This window comes from Carassius carassius, chromosome 14 (assembly GCF_963082965.1).
Source record: "Carassius carassius chromosome 14, fCarCar2.1, whole genome shotgun sequence".
NCBI classification, from domain to species: Eukaryota; Metazoa; Chordata; class Actinopteri; order Cypriniformes; family Cyprinidae; genus Carassius; species Carassius carassius.
The window spans coordinates 23,011,285-23,038,794 of NC_081768.1; the positions used below are offsets into that span (position 1 = coordinate 23,011,285).

At 36.7% G+C, this 27,510-nt stretch overlaps 2 protein-coding genes across 4 annotated transcripts; one reads left to right on the plus strand and one right to left on the minus strand.

Moving 5' to 3' along the window:
* The first annotated feature begins 1,817 nt into the window (after positions 1 to 1,817).
* Positions 1,818 to 8,391, plus strand: prop1 (PROP paired-like homeobox 1). 2 transcript variants are annotated; one of them, XM_059565553.1, is made up of 3 exons: positions 1,818 to 2,117; positions 3,173 to 3,399; positions 8,006 to 8,391. In XM_059565553.1, the coding sequence occupies exons 1-3, from the start codon at positions 2,048 to 2,050 to the stop codon at positions 8,324 to 8,326; spliced, it is 618 nt and encodes a 205-aa protein (XP_059421536.1). In that variant the 5' UTR covers positions 1,818 to 2,047; the 3' UTR covers positions 8,327 to 8,391. The 2 variants fall into 2 exon arrangements, with proteins under 2 accessions (XP_059421536.1, XP_059421535.1); XM_059565552.1 differs by having other exon boundaries at positions 1,827 to 2,117; positions 7,994 to 8,391.
* Positions 8,392 to 9,565: 1,174 nt separating this feature from the next.
* On the minus strand, positions 9,566 to 25,703 carry LOC132157373 (multiple coagulation factor deficiency protein 2 homolog). Of its 2 annotated transcripts, none has more exons than XM_059566707.1 (4): positions 25,602 to 25,703; positions 24,934 to 25,110; positions 10,360 to 10,519; positions 9,566 to 10,114 (listed from the first exon to the last, which is right to left on the minus strand). In XM_059566707.1, exons 2-4 carry the CDS (start codon positions 25,104 to 25,106, stop codon positions 9,983 to 9,985), a joined length of 465 nt encoding a protein of 154 aa, XP_059422690.1. In that variant the 5' UTR covers positions 25,107 to 25,110; positions 25,602 to 25,703; the 3' UTR covers positions 9,566 to 9,982. The 2 variants fall into 2 exon arrangements, with proteins under 2 accessions (XP_059422690.1, XP_059422691.1); XM_059566708.1 differs by having other exon boundaries at positions 25,586 to 25,703.
* Between the last annotated feature and the right edge of the window lie 1,807 nt (positions 25,704 to 27,510).

Genomic DNA, 27,510 nt, shown 5'->3' on the forward strand with positions numbered 1-27,510 from the left:
AAGAACAGGCAGATCCTGGCAGTCCGGATCTGGTTGAATCTAGACTCCCTCAGGAACACTTAAGTCACCCCCCTTGGCAAAAATGACACCCATACTTGCCATGTCTCTGACTCTGAGGCCTGACTGCCTTTTATCCCGTCTCTCAGAGCTCCCCTTACGAAAAAGTAGTATACTTTAAATTTATTTTACTAAGTATACTTAATTAAAGTTCATGTATATTTTAAGAATACTTTATGTAGCAAGTATACATATATTAGGGTTCTAATAGTATACTTGTACTGTTTCAATACTCCTTGGGACTAAATTGACCCACTTTCTAGTATATAAAAGTATATTTTTAAGTATACTTTAAAATATAACAGTAGCAAACCTTGAGTGCACAACTAGTTTACCTCTGTATTTGTAGTTTGTACTGCAATTAAGTGAGCTTATAGGTATACTGATAGTTTACCAATTAAAGACTTTGTAAAAACACTTTAATGTGTTTCATAAAAAATAAAGAAATAACATTTTGAACCAAAAGCTGAAAAAAGACTATGAATTGGATTTAGAATGATAATCAAAACGTAGATTTTGTCGAGTCGATCAACACCCCAAAGCTTGACTGTAATTACTACCTTTTCATCGGTCGCCATTTTATTCCATAACGTTACAGTTTTGATGCTGTTTCATTTCAGATGATCGTGTTACATGTGCTAGTATGTGTTGTTTCTTTTTCTTCTTCACTTGTGTTTTTTTTTGGAAATTATGTACAGAAGATGTGTGCTAGTGCCATCTACAGTATAATAATGAAAACACGGATTCTAGGAGTATAGCTCAAATATAGTTAGAAGTTTTTTAAGTAAAAGTCAAGTATACTTAAATGTCATTTTAAGTATATTTATGAGTAGTACATAAAGCCCATTTTGGAGAAGTACATAAAACATAAACTAAAAGCATACTTTCCTATTTTTTAAGTTTAAAATAAGTATACTAATAGCACACTTGAATAAACTTGTTTTTTGTAAGGGTCTTCAGTCTGGTCTAGCAGAACTAATTTAATTCTTCATGCTTTACAATGCTTGTTTTCTGGAACACACTCTCATGGCAATTCATAACTATTTTACATTTTAGCCGACTGGTGGTGAAATTGTGTGAATTTGTACATTTTGATTCATACAGCAACATAAAACCTTTTGAGAAAAGTACAACAGCTAATAATGATAATCAACATGACTCCAGTTCATCAATTAACACTGTGTAAATCTGAAAGCTGTATGTTTGTAAGAAACATTCTGACGGCACCCATTCACTGCAGAGGATCCACTGGTGAGCAAGTGGTGTAATGTTACATTTCTCCAAATCTTTTCTGATGAAGAAACAAACTCATCTACATCGCGGATGGCCTAAGAATGAATTTGTATATTTATTTATTTTTTTTGTGTTTTTGTTTAATTATTTATTTTAACTAATTATTTTACTATAATATGCAGCAAGCGGAATAAACTATAGTGGGCTATTTTAATCACTTTTAATTTTGTCTCAAATGTATTAGGTGATAACACATGTTCAAAACACAAAGTAATCTATATATGCAATATTCCCAGATCCCAAATATTACTGAATATGTATAGTTTAAAATGAAACATCAGTTTGGTTGTATTGCTTTGTGCTCAAGAGGATCCAGAGACCGCCACCTCTTGTCTATTTATGTTTACTCTCCCTCTGGTGGTGGAAATAGTCAATTACAACTTTCTTCTCAGAAATCAATTACACCTTTCTTCTCAGAATTCCAAGTCTAATATTCCAAAATTCCACTATTATTATTCAGTTGTCACTGCATCACTGAGATTCAGATTTATTAGGAACATTTTTACTCACAAAGACTTATTATGTCAGCAAGCTAAATTCATTATTCATTTTATTTTACAATCCACACTGACAGTAACAGGTAGATAGTGGGCTTCAGCACAGGGTGAGAGGTGTGACCGCTCTATGATGTCACACTAGATATCAGTGAAAAAGCAGAGTTGGGTTAGGACGGGGGTCAAACCAGAGAGAGTTTGAAATGGACACAGACAAATCCCAGCAACAGTTCTCTGAAAATTACTCTGAGGTCACCGTTAGCTCAAGTGCAGGTAAGAACTCCTTTGAAATATTGATGAAAAATATTAACAATTCAGTAATTTAGCAGATGCTTTCATCCAAAGCAATTTCAAGCATCACAAGAATTTTGTCATTCTGCAATGGCAACTTTCAAGAGTAGCACAAAAACTAAAGCTGATATAAAAGTGTTCAAGAGAAACCAGAGCAGCAAGTGTCCAAGAAACTTGTGATTGTGGTTTTAATACATAATATACTTATATCAGCCAGCACTTTTTGTTTAGTATTTAGATGTTTATTTTATTTTATTATCTAATTTATTTAATTATTATTTCTATCTGACGTGAACTACAATGTTTCAGTTACTCTTTTCGAGGTGTGTTTTTTTAAATCTATTAGGTAGTCAGGGTTATTATCGTTAACGAAAATACAAATAGAATGAAAATTATCACTTGAAAAAAAATGTATACAAAAATAAAAATAAGAAATGTTGACTTGGCAAGCAGCTGTAATAAAATTAAGTAATAAAAAAAATAATCAAAATGTAATATAAAACAAAAACACAAAACAACAAGTATATTATAGTCTATAAACTATAGTGATACAAAAAAAACTGCACAATATGACATTCAAAAATCTAAAACTATTTTTAAGGTAAGTTTGGTGCATTTCCTCTCTTTACCCTAATGTTGTGCATAGGTCCTGGAAACCAAGACACCCACAATTTGACAAATTGGTCACTTTTTTTGGCCATTGTTTGCCTAAGCTGAGTGTAATCCTCAGGGCTCTTGCATGCCTCTCTCTCACGATATTGAGTTTAGGTGGCAAAGCCTGCTGTCTTTTGAGTTCCTGGACATTTGTATAGGAAGCACTAAGGCTCTTAAATCCTCCGTCTTCAGTGAACATCATTTGAGAGAGAGGTTTACCTACGAATCCAACATCTCAGAGGTGTCAACGGTTGATGAAACTCTCACTGTCAGTAGGAAATTGCTTTGTAACTAGAGAGAGAGAGAGAGAGAGCTGAATCAAGACTCTTTCTGTTCTTCTCATAATGAATGTGGCTCTCTGAATTTCACCCTATTTAATGCAGATGTTCATAATCGCCCAAGAAAAGAATCTGGGACATCTGAGAGCGTCCGGGGTGGCAGAGGACGAGTGAGACCGTACCCCTCACCATCCCGCAGGAGACACCGAACTACCTTCAGCAACGAGCAGCTGGAACAGCTGGAGCTAGCTTTCAGACAGAACCACTATCCTGATATCTACTACAGAGAGGAGCTCGCCAGAGCCACCAAACTCAACGAGGCTCGCATACAGGTAACTCAGCTGATTAACCGCCAACATTCTTATAATACATATTTTTTTATTGAATTTTACAGCACATTTAACAAACAAATATAACAAAACATACATTTCAATTCAAACATACCTTATTCAGACCCCTCCCACTCCACTATAACCCTGGCAGTCTTTTAAATACATATGTACATATATACATTCGCACATACATACATAACAAAAAATATATATATATTGTATACACTCCTAAATATATACTTCACACATCTATAGCCTCTTCAAGATCACCTCTTTTAACAAATTCCAATAATATCTCCCAAATATCATAAAATTCAGAAGACTTCCCCTTTATTACATATGTAAGCTTTTCAAGGGCCAAACTGGCTATTAAGTTTTTTAGCCAAAGCCCAAGGGATGGATGGCCAACACTCTTCCAACAAAGGGCAATCGAACGCCTTGCCTGTAGCAAACACAGATCCACCAGTTTTCTTTCTTTGGTGGGCAGAGAGCAACTATCCTCATACATACCCAATACACATATTAAAGGGCTTAAAGGAATAGGAGAGGAGGTAAATTGAGATATATACTGAATTACCTTACCCCAAAACATTTGCATCTCCTCACATTCCCACACACAATGAAAAAATGTACCCTGAAACTTCTTACATTTAAAACATAAGTCAGGAATACTGGGGTTAAATTTATTTAGTCTCACAGGAGTGATATAAGTTCTCATTATCCAATTATATTGTAAGAGTCTCAATCTAGTGTTTATAGTTTGGGTTTGCGCTTTCAAACATATTGTACCCCACTCATCCAATGAAAGGTCTTTATTTAAATCTTGCATCCATGCTTGCCTTTTGTTTTCAGTACTTTCTTTATAATTCTGTGCCAGTATATTGTATAACTGAGTAATTCGCCCTTTACTGAAACAGTCATGTGTAGAAAGAGTATCCAATTTGGATAATGAAGGGAGTCGTACAGAATTTTTTAACTTCGAAAAAATAAAACTTCTAAGCTGCAAGTATTTAAAAAAATGTTTGCGGGGTATATCGAACTTCGACACCAGATTGTCAAATGACATTAATATATTATCTTCATATAGATCCATCAATCTAACAATACCCTTATTTAACCATAATTTAAAACCAAAGTCATTTTTAGCTGGGCTGAAATATTCATTACCCCAAATTGGAGAAAAACAAGACAACACTGGGGTCTCTCCAAGAAATTTATGAACTTCATACCATATCATAATGGTATTTTTAACAAATGGATTGTCGGTTTTCTTTTTTAGTTCCTTAAGGGGTGCTGAATATATAAAGCTGTCAAGTGTCATGCCTTTTGTGGTCAACTCTTCAACCTGTATCCAAGGTATATTCGGATCTTTTGAGAACCAGAACATTGCAGCCCTCATTTGAGCAGCCCAATAATACCATAATAAGTTTGGTAATTGTAACCCTCCCCTGTCATAAGGCAGGTACAAAAGAGAAAGTCGAAGCCTAGACTTCCTATTACTCCAGATAAAATTAGAAAGAAGCCTATTCACTTTTTGGAAAAAAGCACGAGGAGGGGCAAGTGGTAACAACTGAAAGATATATAAAAATCTTGGCAATATGTTCATCTTAATCACATTTATTCTTCCGATTAAAGACAAGGGCAGTGTCAACCGCCAACATTCTAATTAACTTGCTGAGAATGAAATATTCCCAGGTTTAAGTTACACTAACCAGGGGTGTTGAGACTGTTCAACACTAATTTACAGTGACAGCAAAACGTGTGGATGGAATCATCTTAAGACAGACATTTCTAGAGAAAATCATAAGAATGTAGCTAAAAGTGGAGTTCCAGAAAAATTCGAAAAAGTTCAAGCATTTTATTAAAAATTAGTATTTTTCTTAAGATTTTTTGTATATTTTTCTTAGTATTTCTTTTTTTGCCATTATACAATTAATAATACAATTAAAAAACGAGATCCCTATTTTTGCAAAAAGTCACAAAAGTCACCCATAATAATAACCAATGGGCTACTTGTTTACAATACTGATCACTGGATTTACTTTTGCCCATCCCTATTACACTGGGGCTGAAAATAGTACACAAATAAGGCTGAAAAAAATAATTCAGAAATTGCTAGTAAACTTTAAAATAAAATGTTTTTTTTACACAAAGAATTGTCAAGTTACAAGTTGGACTAAACAGTTTTTTGAATTTTCTAATTTTGAAGTAGGAAGACAAAAATCTTTGTTTTGTTTGTTTTATTTACAATTTCCAGCAATTCTCTTTTACAGAGTAGTAGTAGTATATATGTGTAGCCATAGTGTGGTAATGCTTAGTAATAATAATAAAAAATTATATATTTTTTTAGGAATTTTAATTAATAGTTTTGTTTTTATTTAACAAAGTCTTAAGGAAAAAATAGAATGTTCTTAAAGCGATAGTTCACCCAAAAATCATAATTATGTAATTAATAACTCACCCTCATGTTGTTCCAAACCTGTAAGACCTCCGTTTATCTTCGGAACACAGTTTAAGATATTTTAGATTTAGTCCGAGAGCTCTCAGTCCCTCCATTGAAACTGTGTGTACGGTATACTGTCCATGTCCAGAAAGTTAAGAAAAACATCTTCAAAGTAGTCCATGTGACATCAGAGGGTCAGTTAGAATTTTTTGATGCATTGGAAATACATTTTGGTCCAAAAATATTTCTTTATTCAGCATTGTCTTCTCTTCCATGTCTGTTGTGAGAGAGTTCAAAACAAAGCAGTTTGTCATATCCAGTTCGCGAACGAATCATTCGATGTAACCGGATCTTTTTGAACCAGTTCACCAAATCGAACTGAATCGTTTGAAACGGTTCGCATCTCTAATACGCATTAATCCACAAATGACTTGAGCTGTTAACTTTTTTAATGTGGCTGACACTCCCTCTGAGTTCAAACAAACAAATATCCCGGAGTAAAAACAGTACACTGACTGAACTGCTGTGAAGAGAGAACTGAAGATGAACACCGAGCCGAGCCAGATAACAAACGAATGATTGACTCGTTTTCGACGAAACGAGTGATTGACTCAAGTTTCTGTCAGACGCGTCCGATTCGAGAACCGAGGAGCTGATGATACTGTGCATGTGTGATTCAGCGTGAAGCAGACTGACACAGAGAACGTCTGAACCGAACTGATTCTTTTGGTGATTGATTCTGAACTGATTCTGTGCTAATGTTATGAGCCCAGGAAAACCGAAGGCTTGCAATCATTACCAATGACGCCATTACGTTGAGCGCAAAAGAACCGGTGAACTGTTTTCTTCAACCTGTTTATTGAATCGAAGTGTCAGAAAGAACTACTGGTGATCCGAAAACCGATGCAACCGGTTCTTGACTCGAGAACGAGTCATTATCTGGCTCGGCTCGGTGTTCATCTTCAGTTCTCTTTTCACAGCAGTTCAGTCAGTGTACTGTTTGAGTAAATGAATTACTCCGGGATATTGGTTTGTTTGTACTCAGAGGGAGTGTCAGCCACATTAAAAAAGTTAACAGCTCAAGTCATTTGTGGATTAATGCTTATTGGAGACGCGAACCGTTTCAAACGATTCAGTTCGATTTGGTGAACTGATTTAAAAAAATACGGTTACATCGAATGATTCGTTCGCGAACCGGATATGACAAACTGCAGTGTTTTGAACTCTCTCACAACAGACACGGAAGAGAAGACAATGCTGAATAAAGTAATAGTTTTTGCTATTTTTGGACTAAAAAAAAAATTTTCTTTGTTTCAAAAAATTCTAACTGACCCTCTGATGTCACATGGACACAGTTACAATGGAGGGACTGAGAGCTCTCGGACTAAATCTAAAATATCTTAAACTGTGTTCCGAAGATAAATGGAGGTCTTACGGGTTTGGAACGACATGAGGGTGAGTTATTAATTACATAATTATGCTTTTTGGGTGAACTATCCCTTTAATAGTGCTGTCAAATGATTAATCGCGACAGCACCTGTTCTTATGGAACGTTTGAGAATAGCTACAGAACACTAAATATTCTTAACTATACTCATAAGTTAGTTAAAAAATAAAAAAAAGCAGATATGAAAAAATTATTTGTTAACACGTTGTTGCTTATTAGCATGCATATTACTAGAAAAGTAGCCATGTATTAGTGCTAATTAAGCACATATTAATGCTTTATTCTGCTTGACCTTCTTCTAAATCCCTAATCCTACCCAATACCTAAACATTACATCTACCTTACTAACTATTAATAAGCAGCAAATTAAGAATTTATTGAGAGAAATGTCGTAGTTAATAGTTAGCAAGTGTTACCTATTCTAAAATGTTACCATTTATTTATTTTTGGTAAAAACATTTTGCACCTACAGTATGAAAATTTATTGGTAAAGACATTTTGTAACTCCGAAAACTTTTACTCACATTTAATAATTTCTGATTGGCTGTGCCACACAAATTACTTTTTGCTGGAAACGTGTTGCCTCACACCAGGCGTTCTTGGCCACTGTTAAAACATCTTATATAATATAATAACATATTAGCAATTGCAATGTTGCTGTCTTGTCTGATTTCTGTATCTGTTCTGTGTTTCGCTGGCTGCAGGTGTGGTTTCAGAACCGGCGTGCCAAGCAGCGCAAGCAGGAGCGTGTCCCTCAGAAAGTGCTGCCGGTGAGCATGATGCCCGGACGAGGGCCTCTCTTCAGCAGCATGTGCGTGTCTCCCTCCGCCTTGAGCCGGCAGTACCAGTGCCCTCATTCACTGCCGCATCTGCCCCGATTCTCATCAGTGCTGCCCCCTGGAGGATACCCGCCCCAGCCGTCATCACACGCCTCCAGACAGCCTGAAGACTGGTACAGTCAACTGCGCAGCATCGGACCGGCCACCACCTCAGTGCTCTCTGTGTCCACACTGGAAACCACTAGTCACTGGAACTAGAGCAAGTGCTGTTCTACCACCGGTTTATACACTAGAATGAATAAATCTTTTCAGTGACAAAGAAAGATTGTCTTTATTACGGTTGCAATCACAGATAACAGATTCTCTCAATTATTGCTGTATCTACCTAGACAAAAATAATGACATTTATATTGATTTCCTTTGTTAACACTGAACTGTGACTATTAAACTATAATCAGTTCATATTGACATACTGTAGACTTTATAGAAGGACTATTATGAAAATGTAATTCTCAGATCTCAGATGAAATGTACAATAGACACTGAACATTTTAATTACATTTCCATTCAAAGTCATCACTAACAATTTACAGCTTTGGTAGAAATCAATTACACACAGTTTATGTCAAGTGCTGTTTTATTGCAATTTTATGTGTGTAAAATGAACAGCAATTGGTTAGTGAAAGTATTAAACAATTTTTTTGAAAACAGTATATGCTAAGTTGCTAGAAATGTGCTCTCTGTAGTCATGTTGGTTACATACAGTTTTGAAAAATATTTCTTTTTACCATTATCAAAAAAGATTTGTATTTTTTTCTGCATTTTAGTTGCACCACACGATTTGATGGACATACTGTACGTTTTTCCAAATATTGATTAGCAGGGATTTTTTTTTTTTTTGCTAAAGAAAAACAATTAAAGATTATGCCAAAACACTTTCATGTATTTCTTTTAAGCATTTTTTTTTCTTTATGATATCAAGTTTTTTTTTCTTTCTTTATGAACTAAAATAAAAAACATCATGGTCAAAGAAGCACATTAAAGTTTGGAATCATTAGAATTTTTTGTTTTTTAACTTATGCTCACTAAGGCATTTTTTTTTACATATGAAAATTAAGTGTATTAAATTTTCTATATGGATAAATGACATTTTAAATGTATTTCCTAATAAATTCAGGCATAATTTGCATCATATCACTGACCGATATAACATTCTGTGACTCTAATAGCAAGCTGAAAATCAGTGCACCACTATATTTCAGAGGACACAATTCCTATTTCCTGTTTTTAGAAATGCGTAACATCATCAAATGTAATTCAAATAATCTGGTACCAGTTTTTAATTTCAAGCAAATGAACATTACGGCTACAGAGGGATTCATTAAGATGTACATGTCCAAACAGGCATACTGCACATTTATATATAAATCTAGATAATCCCAAATCTAGATCAGTAGATGCTTTGTGCTTAACAGTAAACTATTCAGTCATTGCAGATGATTTTGAATGGGTATTTTTGTAATGACAGTAACAGTGATAATCCCTTTAAGGCAGAAAAAGCACGCATTTGCCATCATTTATCAGCACAGCAGCAATTATTATTCCACTTTACCAATGTAGCTCGTTTACATTGGATAAATTTGGCAGTTTATACATTAAGGTCCATTCTGACAAGACATACGCAAATGTGAGTGCAACAACTAATACATGTTACACTGATGGCATACATACAAAACATCTCATGTCACTTCATCATGACCCTCACCACTTGATCGTATGACATTTATTGCAGGTTATACTGAAGCACGAATATACTGTGCCTGTGAAAACACACACATGAAGGAATGTGCTGGAGATTTGTACATCAGAGGTAATCTGCATTCACAGTAAGGCAGCAACTCTTCCTCTCCTCTTTTACTCCAGAGACCTCGCAAACTCTGCATAGTCAATGTAGCCATCATTGTTTTTGTCATCATCTCGGAGAACCTCATCAATGAGGTTAATGAGATCATCTTCCTTCATTGGCTGGCTGTTATCTCCTCTTTCCTGGAAAACCAAGACCAGGTGACAGTATTATAGGAGTAATTAAGAAAAGAAATACATGACAAATGATAGAAAGAGAGGTTGAAACAAGTGTACTTGTGATTATAAAAAGTACATTTAAATTCAAATCCCATATAAAATTTAGAAACATTTATATTTGTCATTTAATATAATAAATAATAAATTATGCATAGGTGTGTCCGAGCGGTAAACTGGTATAAAGTGGAGCTCAAAGCTGGATCCGTCACCTCTCTGTGAACATGAGTAATGGCGGAGGCCAGCTCGAGTCCGTCCAGCAGATTGTTGCCATCGTAGTCGTGCATCTTGAAATAGTGAAGCTGAAGCTCTTGAGGAGTCATGTCCGACTCGGGCTTTTCAATCACTCCTTCTAAATGCTCCATGATGTGCCTACAACAGAGCAGAAGAAAGCTTCGATTAAAGACTCATGGAAGAGTCACTATTCAACTCGGACCTCTGGTCGATAACAGTTAGAATTCACTGGAAGTCGCGATAGATCTTTTGTTTCGTATTGTGACGTATACCCAAGGATTTGGTTCTATCCACTGATTTTGTGGTTTGATGTTGAATTACATTTCTGTTTCTAATTATTTCTATACAGCTTTGATAGAAATAAATTAGACAGTTTTAGTCAAATGCTGTTCTTCTTGCCGTTTTATGGATGTAAAATGAACAGACATGACAATCTTTTAAATGTTTTTGTTGTTAGAAATCAATGCTCTCTGGCTGTATTGATGTTACTCACAGTTTTCGAAAAATCTTTATACCATTTTCAAGAAAGATTTGTGTGTTTTCTGTATATTAGTTTGTGGCAGTATGAAGAAACGAACAAGGACTTTTAATGTGTTCTGGCCGAGCGGAGGAGGGAAATCAATTATCTGGAATTAGGGAAATGTGTATTTAAGTTGGAGCTGCAGAGCGTGCAGCAGTAATTAGCAAAGAGATGCAGGTCACCTGAATCGAGTCCGAGGCTGTTGCTGCATTGTGGAGACCTCGCTGTGTGTGGGCAGGGTGGATCGCTGCAGGTTGCCGGGCAATCATTTGAGTGTGCGTGCTGCACCTCTGAACACCAGCTGCAGAGCGAAGCAAGTCTCTTATACTCACAAGTGCGAGCAGGATCTCAAGGTGAATTGCTGTCGTTCATCTCTTACGTATAAGAAAACGCGCCCCCCCCCCCCATTAGCTGCCAGCAATCCATTCGTATCTCAAACACACGCACACACTTTTGTCACTCACAAACATTGCAAACATTAACGTACGCACTTTCACATAACACTTAACGTTAGTAATCCCTGCTGTTTGGTATTTATATTATCCACAACTATAATCAAGAGTTTACTAATGTCTAAGGTGATCTAAATTCTATACTTGATGCTTTTTTTTTGTTTCTTTTGTCTCATTACAACTTTATACAGTCGTGGCCAAAAGTTTTGAGAATTACATAAATATTGGAAATTGGAAAAGTTGCTGCTTAAGTTTTTATAATAGAAATTTGCATATACTCCAGAATGTTATGAAGAGTGATCAGATGAATTGCATAGTCCTTCTTTGCCATGAAAATTAACTTAATCCCAAAAAAACCTTTCCACTGCATTTCATTGCTGTCATTAAAGGACCTGCTGAGATCATTTCAGTAATCGTCTTGTTAACTCAGGTGAGATTGTTGACGAGCACAAGGCTGGAGATCATTATGTCAGGCTGATTGGGTTAGAATGGCAGACTTGACATGTTAAAAGGAGGGTGATGCTTGAAATCATTGTTCTTCCATTGTTAACCATGGTGATCTGGAAAGAAACGCGTGCAGCCATCATTGCGTTGCATAAAAATGGCTTCACAGACAAGGATATTGTGGCTACTAAGATTGCACCTAAATCAACAATTTATAGGATCATCAAGAACTTCAAGGAAAGAGGTTCAATTCTTGTAAAGAAGGCTTCAGGGCATCCAAGAAAGTCCAGCAAGCGCCAGGATCGTCTCATAAAGTGGATTCAGCTGTGGGATCGGAGTGCCACCAGTGCAGAGCTTGCTCAGGAATGGCAGCAGGCAGGTGTGAGCGCATCTGCACACAAAGTGAGGCCAAGACTTTTGGAAGATGGCCTGGTGTCAAGAAGGGCAGCAAAGAAGCCACTTCTCTCCAAAAAACACATCAGGGACAGATTGATCTTCTGCAGAAAGTATAGTGAATGGACTGCTGAGGACTGGGGCAAAGTCATATTCTCAGATGAAGCCCCTTTCCGATTGTTTGGGGCATCTGGAAAAAGGCTTGTCCGGAGAAGAAAAGGTGAGCGCTACCATCAGTCCTGTGTCATGCCAACAGTAAAGCATCCTGACACCATTTATGTGTGGGGTTGCTTCTCATCCAAGGGAGTGGGCTCGCTCACAATTCTGCCCAAAAACACAGCCATGAATAAAGAATGGTACCAAAACACCCTCCAACAGCAACTTCTTCCAACAATCCAACAACAGTTTGGTGAAGAACAATGCATTTTCCAGCACGATGGAGCACCGTGCCAGAAGGCAAAAGTGATAACTAAGTGGCTCGGGGACCAGAATGTTGAAATTTTGGGTCCATGGCCTGGAAACTCCCCAGATCGTAATCCCATTGAGAACTTGTGGTCAATCCTCAAGAGGCGGGTGGACAAGCAAAAACCCACTAATTCTGACAAACTCCAAGAAGTGATTATGAAAGAATGGGTTGCTATCAGTCAGGATTTGGCCCAGAAGTTGATTGAGAGCATGCCCAGTCGAATTGCAGAGGTCCTGAAAAAGAAGGGCCAACACTGCAAATACTGACTCTTTGCATATATGTCATGTAATTGTCGATAAAAGCCTTTGAAACGTATGAAGTGCTTGTAATTATATTTCAGTACATCACAGAAACAACTGAAACAAAGATCTAAAAGCAGTTTAGCAGCAAACATTTTGAAAAGTAATATTTATGTAATTCTCAAAACTTTTGGCCACGACTGTACACATTGTATCTCAAGGAGGGTTGAATCTGCGGAGGTTTACACAAGTACACCCAGCTGCAGCCTCCAGATCGAGGCGGGGCTACACCTACTCTGATTGGTTCGATTGTTTTTTCAAAGACATACATGATAGGAAATGTGTGCGTAGTTGGTGTTAGTGATGGGAAGTTCGATTCTTTTCCGCGAACCGGTTCTTTCGGACAGTTCGATTCAATAAACCGGTTGAAAAAAACGGTTTACTGGTTCTTTTACGCTCCACGTAATGGCATCAAGTCTATCAAACATTCAAATATATAAAGTCAGTAATCATAACTTTAGTCAGTTGAAAACCTCATAATCATGAAAAGTTTACAATTAAGTTGTGCAACAACGCACCCAAATATAGTAACAGCAATAATGTGCATATGAGGATTTAAGTCTTAAAGATATAAAGTAGCCTAAATAAATTAGGTGTCATCAGCGCAGAAACCATGATCCACTTACTATACATAATCCAATTGTGATGTATTTGTTATTAAATGAATTTACATTTCGCCAGATTGCCCTTCATTCAAGCCCTCGGTTTACCCGCGCTCATAACATTAGCACAGAATCAGTCCAGAATCAATCACCAAAAGAACCAGTTCGGTTCAGACGCGCCGTGAGTCAGTCGGCTTCACGCTGAATCACAAATGCGCAGTATCATCAGCTCCTCGGTTCTCGAATCGGATGCGCCCGAAAGAAACGGTTTTCGGTTCAGTGTACTGATGATCCGAAAACCGATGCAACCAGTTCTTGACTCGAGAACGAGAATCGCTCTAACCGGCAAGTGCTGCAGTTCAGTATCATCAGCTGCTCTACTCGTGTTCATGTTCTGTATACTACAAACTCAATTTGTGAATGTGTCATCATTAACTATAAATACAGTACTGATATGTCATAAATAATCCCTTATTCCTATTAAACAGAGTCTTTAGAGTCTTAATTATTGTCCAACTTCTCTGAAACCCCCTCTGGCCTATACATAATCTACAATATACAGATTAGAAACATTCATCTTAAAAAAATAAATAAATAAAATATAGTTATTTTACCACACTTTCCGATGTTTAACAAAATACTTGAAAAATTACATGCATGCTCAGTATCATCAGCTCCTCGGTTCTCAAATCGGACGTGTCCGAAAGAAACTGTTTTCGGTTCAGTGTACTGGTGATCCGAAAAAACCGATGCAACCGGTTCTTGACTCGAGAACGAGAATCAGCTCATCAGTTCTCAAATCGGACGTGTCCGACAGAAACGGTTCTCCATTCAGTGTACTGGTGATCCGAAAACCTATGCAACCGGTTCTTGACTCGAGAACGAGAATCAGCTCATCGGTTCTCAAATCGGACGTGTCCGACAGAAACGGTTCTCTGTTCAGTGTACTGGTGATCCGAAAACCGATGCAACCGGTTCTTGACTCGAGAACAAGAATCGCTCCAGCAGTGGGCGTGTTCATTCGTCAGCTGGCTCGGCTCGGTGTTCATCTTCAGTTCGGTCTTCACAGCAGTTCAGTCAGTGTACTGTTTGAGTAAATGAATTACTCTGGGATATTGGTTTATTCTGACTCAGAGGGAGTGCCAGTCACGTAAAAAAAGTTAACAGCTTAAGTAATTTGTGTATTAATGCGTATTGCAGACGCGAACCATTTCAAACGATTCAGTTCGATTTGGTGAACTGGTTCAACCGGTTCACGAAGAAGAACCGGTTAAATTGAACGAATCGTTCACGAATCGGACATCACTAGTTGGTGTAGGATGGAGAATGCTAATTAAAGCTAAAAACGCTGTACAGTTTTACAAAGCCTTTTCTAAAACGCAGTTTTTTTATTGTTAACTTGACTCACTATGTCAGATTTATTGAATCAAGAGATGTTAGCTGCTGCAAGTTTACTCTTCTTGACCAGATTAATTCACAAATGAATAATTGGGATATTCTAAAAGCATGCTTAATGTGAAAGTACGTGGCTTTATGCATTAAAAAAGTGTTTTAAAAAGACCAAACTCAGTCAAACTCAGTTCAAATTATTAATAAAGCATTTTATTCACAGACAAACAGATATGAGCACAGAATACGAACACAAAGCGTTTAATTTCCACCCATAACCTGCTTGTCTGTAAATAAAATGTGTTATTAAAAATGTTTACTGAGTTTGATCTTTTTAAAACCGGTTTTAATGCATTACACCACGTTACGCGTTTTCCTTTTAGTCTAATGGTTTTCTATGGGAGGAAAACGCTTAACACGTAATTAAACACATTACATTCTTATTCTGGACTCATCTGCCTGTCAGTGAATAGAATGCTTTATTATTAATTTGTTTACAGAGTTTGGTCTTTTAAAAACACTGTTTTAATGCATTAAGCCACATTAAACGTAGAATGTCCCGAATCATTCCAGCTGATTGAAAAGAATCGGCTCAATGGTCACAAAATGGAAATCGGAGAAGATACCAATTTAATATAAATAGATGATACTTTATAAAGTTTATCTCAATATTTGACAGTGGCTGTTAGACTGCACTAAAATAAAAGCACAATTATCATGAAATTGTGTTCGTTACTATAGCAATGATTTACAGGTATGTCCTTTCAGAATCATCACTGGCCGATAGAAATAAAAGTTTATCAATTTCTTCACTTTTAAATAACGAGGAGCAGCATATTTTCCTGAAATAAAGGGGAGAAAAAGTCTATGTTTTGCAATGTAGTAAAGAAAATTAAAAGTTTCATAAAAATTTAATTGGCAGACACATTAGACTATTGCAGTGTCATTTATCAACTGCATGACGGATAATTATATGTAACAATAATTGTCTTGTCATGCTATATAAATTAAAACGGTAATGATACACCCCTTTCATTTTCCTTTCTCATACTCTGATGATATGAAATAATCATATTTTCTAAAATTATTTAATTCATAATTCATTCTATCTGAAGACCTGATCGTCTTACTGTGGATAATCAACCCAATTAATTTACTATATTCGTATGTTAGCCTAAAGATCAGCTTAATTTAACAAAACAATCATTTCAGGGACATGGTGAGATACAGGCTAATGTTTTTTTTCTTCTTTTGTGCATTATGTAGGCTTTATAAAACTATATAGCATTTTTAGCTTTTTAAACAGCATTCTCCGTCCTACACCAACTACGCACACATTTCCTATCATGTAAGTCTATGAAAGACGATTGAACCAATCAGAGTAGGTATGGGGCTCGATCTGCAGGCTGCAGCCGGGTGCTTCTCGGTTTACATGCATCAGTGAAGCTGCTACCTTAGAGGCATCTTCCATTTTTCTTTCTTGTCATTGTTGGACTACAAAAATCGGTGTAAAGACTATATTGGAACTTAACTACAACGTTTTTTTTTTTCAGTTTTTGAACTTGGTTGGTTTGTTAAAATATGAATATTAACCAAAGTACTAAGTTTTGTTTGATTTCATATTGATTGTTGAAAATATCTCTGTGAAACCAAAATTACATTTGAACTGGAAAGTTTTTCTGTTTCATTGTATTTTTTTTTTTTTCAGTACAACTTTGACTCTGAATTTATTGTGTGTGTGTGGACATTTCATTAAATTAATTTTGTAACCGGTGGCTTAAAGGGCTATTCTGGGAAAAAGTGTTATATTTGACAAGACCGATCTTGTCTGGCGCCCAAACTAATCCAATCAGATTATTGATTTAATTTTTTTTTTCTTTAACATTTATCTCCTTAATCTGATAGAAAAATATCTTCGCCGCCACCGCTAAAAGTTGCACCACACAATTTGACAAGTTTTTCCAAATACTAATTTGCAGTTTTTGTTTCTAAAGAATAATAACTAAATATTATGCCAAACCACTTTCTAATGAAAAATGTTTTATATATGTGTGTGTGTGTGTGTGTGTGTGTGTGTGTGTGTAAATAAATGATAAATCTAAATAGCAATAATATATGTATATTACACAGTATGTGTGTTTATGTGAGTGCATATATATATATATATATATATATATATATATATATATATATACACACACACACACACACACACACACACACACACACACAGTGGGTACAGAAAATATTTAGACCCCCTTAAATTTTCACTGTTATTACAGCCATTGAAGTTTTTTTTTTTTCAATGTACACAGCCCCCCATATTGACAGAAAAACACAGAATTGTTGACATTTTTGCAGATTTATTAAGAAAGAAAAACTTAAACATCACATGGTCCGAAGTGTTCAGACCCTTTGCTGTGACACTCGTATATTTAACTCAGGTGCTGTCCATTTCTTCTGATCATCCTTGAGATGGTTCTACACCTTCATTTGAGTCCAGCTGTGTTTGGTTAGACTGATTGGACTTGATTAGGAAAGCCACACACCTGTCTATATAAGACCTTACAGCTCACAGTGCATGTCAGAGGAGAGGATATTTGCAAGCGGGGATCCTGCCTGAGAACAGCGCGGAGTCGCAGACCGAGTGGAGGTTTGGTGTTTGGGATCGTGGTGATTGTTCTGTTGAAGCGATTTTGGATCTAAGACCTGAGGATACAAGATTTTGTGCTGGCTGGAATACGAAGTGTGATCTTGTTGGTTGGTGAATCGATTAGGAAGTGGTGTGGGATAGCATCGGCTGACGGCCTGTATAGGTCCGGTAGCGGTGCTGTCTCACAACTTCTGGTTGATCATTAAACTAATAAATTAAGCTAAAGGATGGCAGGAAAACAAGTGGATTGTATGGATTATAGCGAAATAGAAAGGGAAAGGTAGTGATGAGAGGAGGGAAAGTGAATGGGAGGAGGTAGGGAGAAGGTGTAGGGATAAGAAGGAGGCTAGCCGTAAAAGAAAGAAAAAAGGATGTGTTAGCTCAAATGGGACAGAAAGTGAGGAAGATGAAGGGAAGGAACCCAAAATAAGATTGTTTAATGTAGTGGTACGATTTGAGGGAGAAGGAGTTAAAAAAATTGATCCACTTAAGTTAACTAAAATATTAAAAGAAAAGGTAGGAGAAGTGAAGTATGCAAGGATTTTGGGAGATGGAAATCTACTTGTAGGATGTAATAATGAAGTACAGGTGGAAAAAGCAAAGAAGATGAGTTGTAGGAAGATGAGGAAGTAAGGGAGTGATATATGGAATTCCACTTACTGTGAATATGAAAGAGTTGGTGGAGAACCTGAGAATGAAGAATAGGTCAGTCAAAAGTGCAGTAAGAATGACAAGGGGAATGGAAAAAGTAGAAACAGAATCTGTATTGGTTGAGTTTGAAACAAAGGATGTACCAAAAGAGGTATATTATGGATTTATGAGATATAGCATAAGGGAATATGTACCTAAACCAATGAGATGCTATAATTGTCAGGAATTTGGGCACATGGCTAATGTATGTAAAGGAAAGAGAAGGTGTGCTAGATGTAGTGGGGATCATGAATATGAAAAGTGTGGGGAAGAAGTAAGGCCAAAGTGTTGTAACTGTGGAGGGAACCATAGTGTTGCATTTTGGGGATGTGAAGTGATGAAAAAAGAAGTGAAAGTGCAACAGATAAAAATACAAAGAAACATTTCATATGTTGAGGCTGTAAAGAGAATTGAACAGGAAAAGAAGAATCCGAGTGAAGAAAGGGTGACAAGGGAAGATCATCAAGAAAAGAAGGGAAGATGGGAAGAGAAGAAGAAAATAGTGACATTCATTGCAGGGGTGATAAATGCTACGGCTGAAGTCAGGTCTAAAACTGAAAGAATTCAGATTATTGTTAAAGCAGCAATACATCATTTAGATATGGCAGGATTAAAGTGGGAAGAAGTGAGGGATGAACTCAGTGTACAGTCGAGTCAAGAGACAACATGTGTGGGTTAATTTTAGTAATGCTAATCCTTCAATGGAATGCAAGAAGCTTGATCGCAAATGGGCAAGATTTTAAACAATTTGTTAGAAGTAGAAGAGAAAAACCAGATGTTATATGCATTCAGGAAACCTGGCTAAAGCCTAATTTGGACTTTATAATATATGGATACATATCAGTTAGACAAGATAGGGAAAATGGTGGTGGTGGGGGATGTATTACATTTATAAGACAAGGGATTCCGTATAGGGTGTTAGGTGTAGGAAAGGAGCAAGAATATGTAGTGGTAGAAACATGGGGGGAAAGGAAAAAAATGGTAGTTATAAATTATTACAATCCGTGTAGAAAATTAGATATAAACAAACTTGAGGAAATAGTGTGGGGATTTCAATGCGAATAATGCATTGTGGGGTAGTGAGAAGATGGATAGTAATGGACAAGTAATTTAAGAGTTATTGGATGAGAAAAACCTAGTATTTTTAAATGATGGAAGTAAAACAAGGATAGATGTTAGTAATGGGAGGGAATCTGTACTTGACCTCACACTGGTGTCCAGTAGTATGGCGCTGATATGTGATTGGAGTGTCTATAAAGACGGAACAGTAGGAAGTGATCATTATCCAGTATTGTGTAAAATTAATATTTCTTTATCTCAAAGTACAGAAGGAAGAGGAGGAAGATGGATATTTGAGAAGGCTAATTGGGAAAATTTTCTGGAGGAAAGTGACAGATATTTGAACCAGATTGATTATAATGATGATATAGAGACACTGGAAAGTAAAATAAAGAATGGTATAATAACAGCAGCAATGAAGTCCATTCCAAAAAGTAAAGGTAATGTAAAGAGGAAAACCGTACCATGGTGGGATGAGGAATGTAAAGAAGCAGTCAGAAACAGGAACAAAGCATTTAAAATAATGAAAAGAACTCATAACTTCATGCATATGATTAAATATAAGCATGCACAGGCAATAGTGAGGAAAACAATTAGACAGACAAAAAGAACATATTGGAGGAATTATTGTAGTTCAATTGGGAATACAACTCAGATCGGAGAAGTGTGGACAATGATTAAAAAGATGGGTGGTGAAAGGAGAGAATGGAGTTACCCAGTACTGAGTAGTGGAAATGAAATTGCAGTGACGAATAAAGAGAAGGCTGAAATGTTAGCAAATACATTTGTCAATGTGCACAGCTCTAATAATTTATCTGAAGAAGGGAAGAGAGGCAGAGAGAAAACTAAATCTGAAAATGTAGAGGCACTTACGAGGATGGGAAAAGTAGAGGATGAGCAAAATGTACTGTTTAACATGGGAGAGTTAAATAGAGCAATGGCCAAAACTGGGAAAACTGCACCAGGAAAAGATGACATTTGTTATAGTATGTTGAAACACTTAAGTGAGGAGGGGAAAAATAAGTTGTTGATGCTGTACAATAAAGTGTGGGAGGAAGGGAAATTACCAAAGAGCTGGAAGGAGGCAATTATTGTTCCGATAAGAAAACCTGGGAAAGAAGCTAGTAAACCAACAAGTTATAGACCTATTGCCCTGACATCTCATGTCTGTAAATTAATGGAACGTATGATAAATGAGAGACTAATGTATATTATGGAAAAAAGAGGTATGGTGGTTGAATGTCAAAGTGGGTTTAGAAGAGGTAGGAATACTATGGATGCAATATTGTGTTTGGAAGATAACATAAGAAAAGCTCAAGTAAATAAAGAGACAACAGTGGCGGTATTTTTCGATGTGGAAAAAGCATATGATATGCTATGGAGAGAGGGATTAATGATTAAATTGTATAATATGGGAATTAGAGGAAATTTTCTTAATTGGATTAAGGATTTCCTGGACGGAAGAACAATTCAGGTTAAAATAGGGGCAGACATGTCAAATGAACATGTTGTAGAGAATGGAACACCTCAGGGGAGTGTTGTAAGTCCCACATTATTTTCAGTAATGATTAATGATATATATGTAAATATACCAATAGGTATGGGAAGATCACTGTTTGCGGATGATGGGGCAATATGGAAAAAAGGAAGAAGTATAGAACATGTGGTAAAAAAAAATACAAGAAGGGATCCACCAGGTTGAGAAATGGGGAATGAAGTGGGGTGTTAAATTTTCTATAGAGAAAACTAAAGTGATGTTTTTTACAGGGAAGAAAATTAAGGAAAATATTCATATAAAACTATATGGAAGTAATTTAGAGAGAGTTAAAACATTCCGGTTTTTAGGAGTACAATTTGACACAAGGTTAACATGGGTAGAATATATTAGGAATGTAGAAGATAAATGTAAAAAAGTAATAAATATAATGAGATGTTTAACAGGACTAGAATGGGGAACAGACTATAAGTCACTGAAATATATATATGTAAATTTAATAAGATCAAGGATGGATTATGGAAGTGTGGCATATGGATCAGCAACCAAATCTGTACTTCGGAGGCTTGATGTAATACAGGCTAAAGCACTGAGATTATGTTTAGGAGCAGTTAAAACATCACCAGTGTGTGCTCTACAGGTGGAAGCGGGAGAAATGCCATTGAACATTCGACGTAAACAATTGCTAGTAAATTATTGGGTAAATCTAAAAGGACACGGAGATAGTCATCCAACTAAAAGAATACTACAAGATCATTGGGAAAGGGAGAGAGCACAAAAGTTTAGTTTTGGGTGGATAGGAGATGAGGCAGCGAGAGAATTGGGGGTATATGAAAAGGAATTCTGCCCAACAGTAACATGGCCTGATACACCGGTATGGAAGCTAGAAACAATGGAAGTTGATTTTAAGTTACTTCGAGTCAAAGCAGTAAGTAATAGTACAGACCTGGCAGCAGAGTTTTATAGAGATATAGATTTTAAATATAAAAGTATGTTCAGATTTATACAGATGGATCAAAGGATCCAGAAACAGGAAAGACTGGATCTGCAGTTTACATTTTTAATCAAAGAGGTGAGATAAGCAGACGAACAACAAATGATCTGAGTGTGTATGCAGTTGAATTATACGCTATTATGATAGCATTAGAATGGATTGAGGAAAACAAAATTAAAAAAGCTTTGATTGGAAGTGATTCAGTGTCAGCTTTATACAGTCTCATGACTGGTATATCTAATAGCCATCAGGATTTACTGTATTCAATATTGATAATGTACACAAGTATGAAGGAAAAATGCTATGAGATTCAACTGAAGTGGATTCCTGCTCATATTGGCATTGTGGGTAATGAGAGAGTGGACAAGTTAGCTAAACAAGCTGTTAAAAAAGAGAATATCGAAGTAAATATTAAGTTGTCAAAGTCTGAAGGAAAGATTGTAGTATGGAAAGAAGCCGTTAGAGAATGGCAAAATCAGTGGGACAGGGAAACTAAAGGGAGACATTTGTATGCTATTCAAAATAAAGTAGGGGTTGTGAAGAATAGGGGAGGGAATAGAAAAGAAGAAATAGTTATGACAAGATTAAGGATAGGTCATAGTAATCTGAATAGCACATTACACATTATAAGAAAGCACCCAACTGGTTTTTGTGATTGTTGTCAGGTTGCAGAAACTATAGAGCATGTGTTGTTGAGTTGCAAACAATATGAAGAACAGAGGAAAAATATGATGGAAGAGTTAGGAAAAGTTGGAATAATAGGGAGAGGAATGAGGGAAATACTGCAAAGTGAGGAGAATGAACAAAGCAGAGGAAATATTTTATTTTATTTATCAAGAACAGGTCTGATGAGAAGAATATGATGTAAATGGATAATAAAGGAAAATAAATCCGGAAGATGGCGGTAGTGCAACAATAATGGATGCAAGCTGCCGATAAACCCTAAAGAAGAAGAAGAAGAAGTGCATGTCAGAGCAAATGAGAATCATAAGGTCCAATGAACTGCCTGAAGAGCTCAGAGACAGAATTGTGGCAAGGCACAGATCTGGCCACGGTTACAAAAATAATTCTGCTGCACTTAAGATTCCTAAGAGCACAGTGGCCTCCATAATCCTTAAACGGAAGATGTTTGGGACGACCAAACCCTTCCTAGAGCTGGCCGTCCGGCCAAACTAAGCTATCGGTGGAGAAGAGCCTTGGGGAGAGAGGTAAAGAAGAACCCAAAGATCACTGTGTCTGAGCTCCAGAGATGCAGTCGGGAGGTGGGAGAAAGTTGTAGAAAGTCAACCATCACTGCAGCCCTCCACCAGTCTGGGATTTATGGCAGAGTGGCCCGACGGAAGCCTCTCCTCAGTGCAAGACACATGAAAGCCTCCATGGAGTTTGCTAAAAAACACCTGAAGGATTCTCTGGTCTGATGAGACCAAGATATTACTTTTTGGCCTTAATTCTAAGTGGTATGTGTGGAGAAAACCAGGCACTGCTCATCACCTGTCCAATACAGTCCCAACAGTGAAGCATGGTGGTGGCAGCATTATGCTGTGGGGGTGTTTTTCAGCTGCAGGGACAGGACGACTGGTTGCAATCGAGGGAAAGATGAATGCGGCCAAGTACAGGGATATCCTGGACGAAAACCTTCTCTAGAGTGCTCAGGACCTCAGACTGGGCCGAAGGTTCACCTTCCAACAAGACAATGACCCCAAGCACACAGCTAAAATAATGAAGGAGTGGCTTCACAACAACTCTGTGACTGTTCTTGAATGGCCCAGCCAGAGCCCTGACTTAAACCCTATTGAGCATCTCTGGAGAGACCTGAAAATGGCTGTCCACCAACGTTTACCATCCAACCTGACAGAACTGGAGAGGATCTGCAAGGAGAAATGGCAGAGGATCCCCAAATCCAGGTGTGAAAAACTTGTTGCATCTTTCCCAAAAAGACTCATGGCTGTATTAGATCAAAAGGGTGCTTCTACTAAATACTGAGCAAAGGGTCTGAATACTTAGGATCATGTGATATTTCAATTTTTCTTTTTTAATAAATGTGCAAAATTGTCTTAAATGATTTTAGCAAATGGCTGCAATATAACAGAGTGAAAAATTTAAGGGGGTCTGAACACTTTCCGTACCCACTGTGTGTGTGTATATATATATATATAATTACACAAACCCTTTTTTCAAATTTGTGAAATATAACAATTTAAAATGTTTTCTATATGAATATATTTTTAAATGTAATTTATTCCTGTGATGTAAAGCTGAATTTTCAGCACAATTTCTCCAGTCTTCAGTGTCACTTGATCCTTCAGAAATCATTCTCATATGCTAACTGGTGCTCAAATTTTATCAGTTACTACTAGTGCTCAATTATTAATAGTTACTCATAAGAATAATTATTAGTTATTCTTTCTCAATATTGAGAAAAGCTTTTCTGCTTAATTTTTTTGTGGAAAAACAAGATACAGGATTCTTCGATGAATGAATAAGATAATATTATATTATCTTATTATATATTTGATAATATTATAAATGTCCTTACAGTCAAATTTTTTAAAATCATTTTAAAGACTTCTTGCTAAATAAAAGTAGGCCTATTAATGTTGTTTTGTTACACAAGTTATTGAATGGTAGTGTATGATCATTTCTGAATGATTAGACCGATTTCTGAAGGATCATGTGACACTGAAGACTGGAGAAATGAGGCTGAAAACTTAGCTTTGTCATCACTGGAATAAATTCATTACAAAAAATAGAAAACAGTTACTTTAAACTGTAATAATCTTTCACAATATTACTGTTTTTGCTGTATTTTCGATCACATTAACAGCGTGGGTGAGTGTAAGAGACATCTTTCAGAAACATTTAAAAAATCTTAATCTTTCTAAACTTTCTAAGTTCTGAGGATGGATTCAGTATTAGCTTTGTGTTCCTGGTGTGTTATTAGCTGGAAGACGGCTGGAGATCAGGAGTGCATTTTAGAAAACAATCAAAGCTAAATCAACGAATACTATCGACGCATGTATCAGGTGAACAGCTTCACCGATCTGGATATGTGCACAGGTTCTAAAACAAGTTTTGAAGTCATGAGAAACTACTCACTCTTTATCCTGAACCATATTCCTGTCCAGCCGGGTGATTGGAGGAGGCTCTTGATCTGAAGCAGCTGGTTCTCCATGCTGTCCTCCGTGAGCACATACACACAGCACACAGCTGGAGCACAGCAGGAACCAGCTCCACACTCTGAGCTGCCGAGAGCTGTCCTTCAGTCTCATCACACTGAAATCACGCGAGTTCACGCGAGAATTATAATGAAGACTCCATTCATTACTACCAAAACTGTCTCTGTTACTACTGACGAACATTTGACCAATGACAGCAAACACACAAGATAAAAACCACAATGATTAGATTATACAAAATACCAATAATGAAAAAAAATCAGTACATATTTATCCACAAATCTGATAGTAATGAGAGATGGGCGCATGTGGCGTGACATATGGAAGAACTTGAAGAATGAAAGAAATCAAAAGATAACATAATTACTAAATACAATCAACGCTAAGCATGTGAAAGAATAAAAATAGATAGATATGAATCCTGGAGTATTACAGGAAAAGCAGTCTAGACGCTCAAACGGCGGTTGTAATATTAAACGTTGCTCGTTACAGTAAACTGAACGCTTTTCGGCGTTCCTCCTAATAATAATAATTAATAATAACACATCTTACAGCGATATAACAACACACACCTGCAGATTTCCTCACCTCCTGTGGATCACAGCTGACGGGGGAATATTCGCTCTATTTTTTCAGCCACAGAGGAATAACAGTGAAACTCCTGCTTATGTTTACTAAGCGCCGCTCTTTTCTGGCCGCCTCAGCTTGCCGTAGTGACCTTTCACCTCATGGACACGACAGCTAAAGTCTGATTGGACGCGATAGTTTACACGCACACACTGTTTTAATTGTTATTATATGAACAATAATAAAATAATATGAACAATCATAACGTTAAATTATGTTGATTTTATGTACATTTACATTTATTCATTTAGCAGACGCTTTTATCCAAAGCGACGTACAAATGAGGACAGTGGAAGCAATCAAAAACAGCAAAAAAAGAGCAATGATATATAAGTAACAAGTCTCAGTTAGCTTAACACAGTACACGCAGAACGTGCTTTTAAATAATATAATAAATAAAAAGAAAACAGAGGAATAGAGCAGGCTAGTGTTAGAGATCTTATATATACAGACACACACACACATAGAATACAAAAAGATTAGAAAGGTAGTAAGATTTTTTTTAAAGAATATAATTAGAATAGTGAGTGCTAAAGTTAGAGGGTCAAATAAAGATGGAAGAGATGGGTTTTAATTAAGCCGATTCTTGAAGATGGCTAAGGAATTTTTGTATGTAAACTCTAAATAAAAACTTTTTAAAATGCTTTAATTTAATTGCAGTTTGTTTTATTTTATGTGAACACAGTGAAAATACAATGTGTTACATATTAGGATGGAAGGAAAAAGTGCACTATATTAAAAACTATGAAGAGTAATAATAATAAAAAACGTTACAATATGTTTTGTACTGATTAAATTATTCTTACATGTAAAATCTGACTGAAAAGTCACAGACACACACACACACACACACACACACACATATATAGTGCTGTCAATTAATTGCATATGAAATAAACGCTTTTGTTTACATAATACATGTGTGTGTACTGTGTACTATAGCCTATATATACAGTCGTGGCCAAAGGTTTTGATAATTACATAAATATTAGTTTTCTAAAAGTTTGCTGCTAAACTGCTTTTAGATCTTTGTTTCAGTTGTTTCTGTGATGTACTGAAATATAATTACAAGCACTTCATACGTTTCAAAGACTTTTATCGACAATTACATGACATTTATGCAAAGAGTCAGTATTTGCAGTGTTGGCCCTTCTTTTTCAGGACCTCTGCAATTCGACTGGGCATGCTCTCAATCAACTTCTGGGCCAAATCCTGACTGATAGCAACCCATTCTTTCATAATCACTTCTTGGAGTTTGTCAGAATTAGTGGGTTTTTGTTTGTCCACCCACCTCTTGAGGATTGACCACAAGTTCTCAATGGGATTAAGATCTGGGGAGTTTCCAGGCCATCGATCCAAAATTTCAACATTCTGGTCCCCGAGCCACTTAGTTATCACTTTTGCCTTATGGCACAGTGCTCCATCGTGCTGGAAAATGCATTGTTCTTCAACAAACTGTTGTTGGATTGTTGGAAGAAGTTGCTGTTGGAGGGTGTTTTGGTACCATTCTTTATTCATGGCTGTGTTTTTGGGCAGAATTGTGAGTGAGCCCACTCCCTTGGATGAGAAGCAACCCCACACATAAATGGTGTCAGGATGCTTTACTGTTGGCATGACACAGGACTGATGGTAGCGCTCACCTTTTCTTCTCCGGACAAGCCTTTTTCCAGATGCCCCAAACAATCGGAAAGGGGCTTCATCGGAGAATATGACTTTGCCCCAGTCCTCAGCAGTCCATTCACTATACTTTCTGTAGAAGATCAATCTGTCCCTGATGTTTTTTTGGAGAGAAGTGGCTTCTTTGCTGCCCTTCTTGACACCAGGCCATCTTCCAAAAGTCTTGGCCTCACTGTGCGTGCAGATGCGCTCA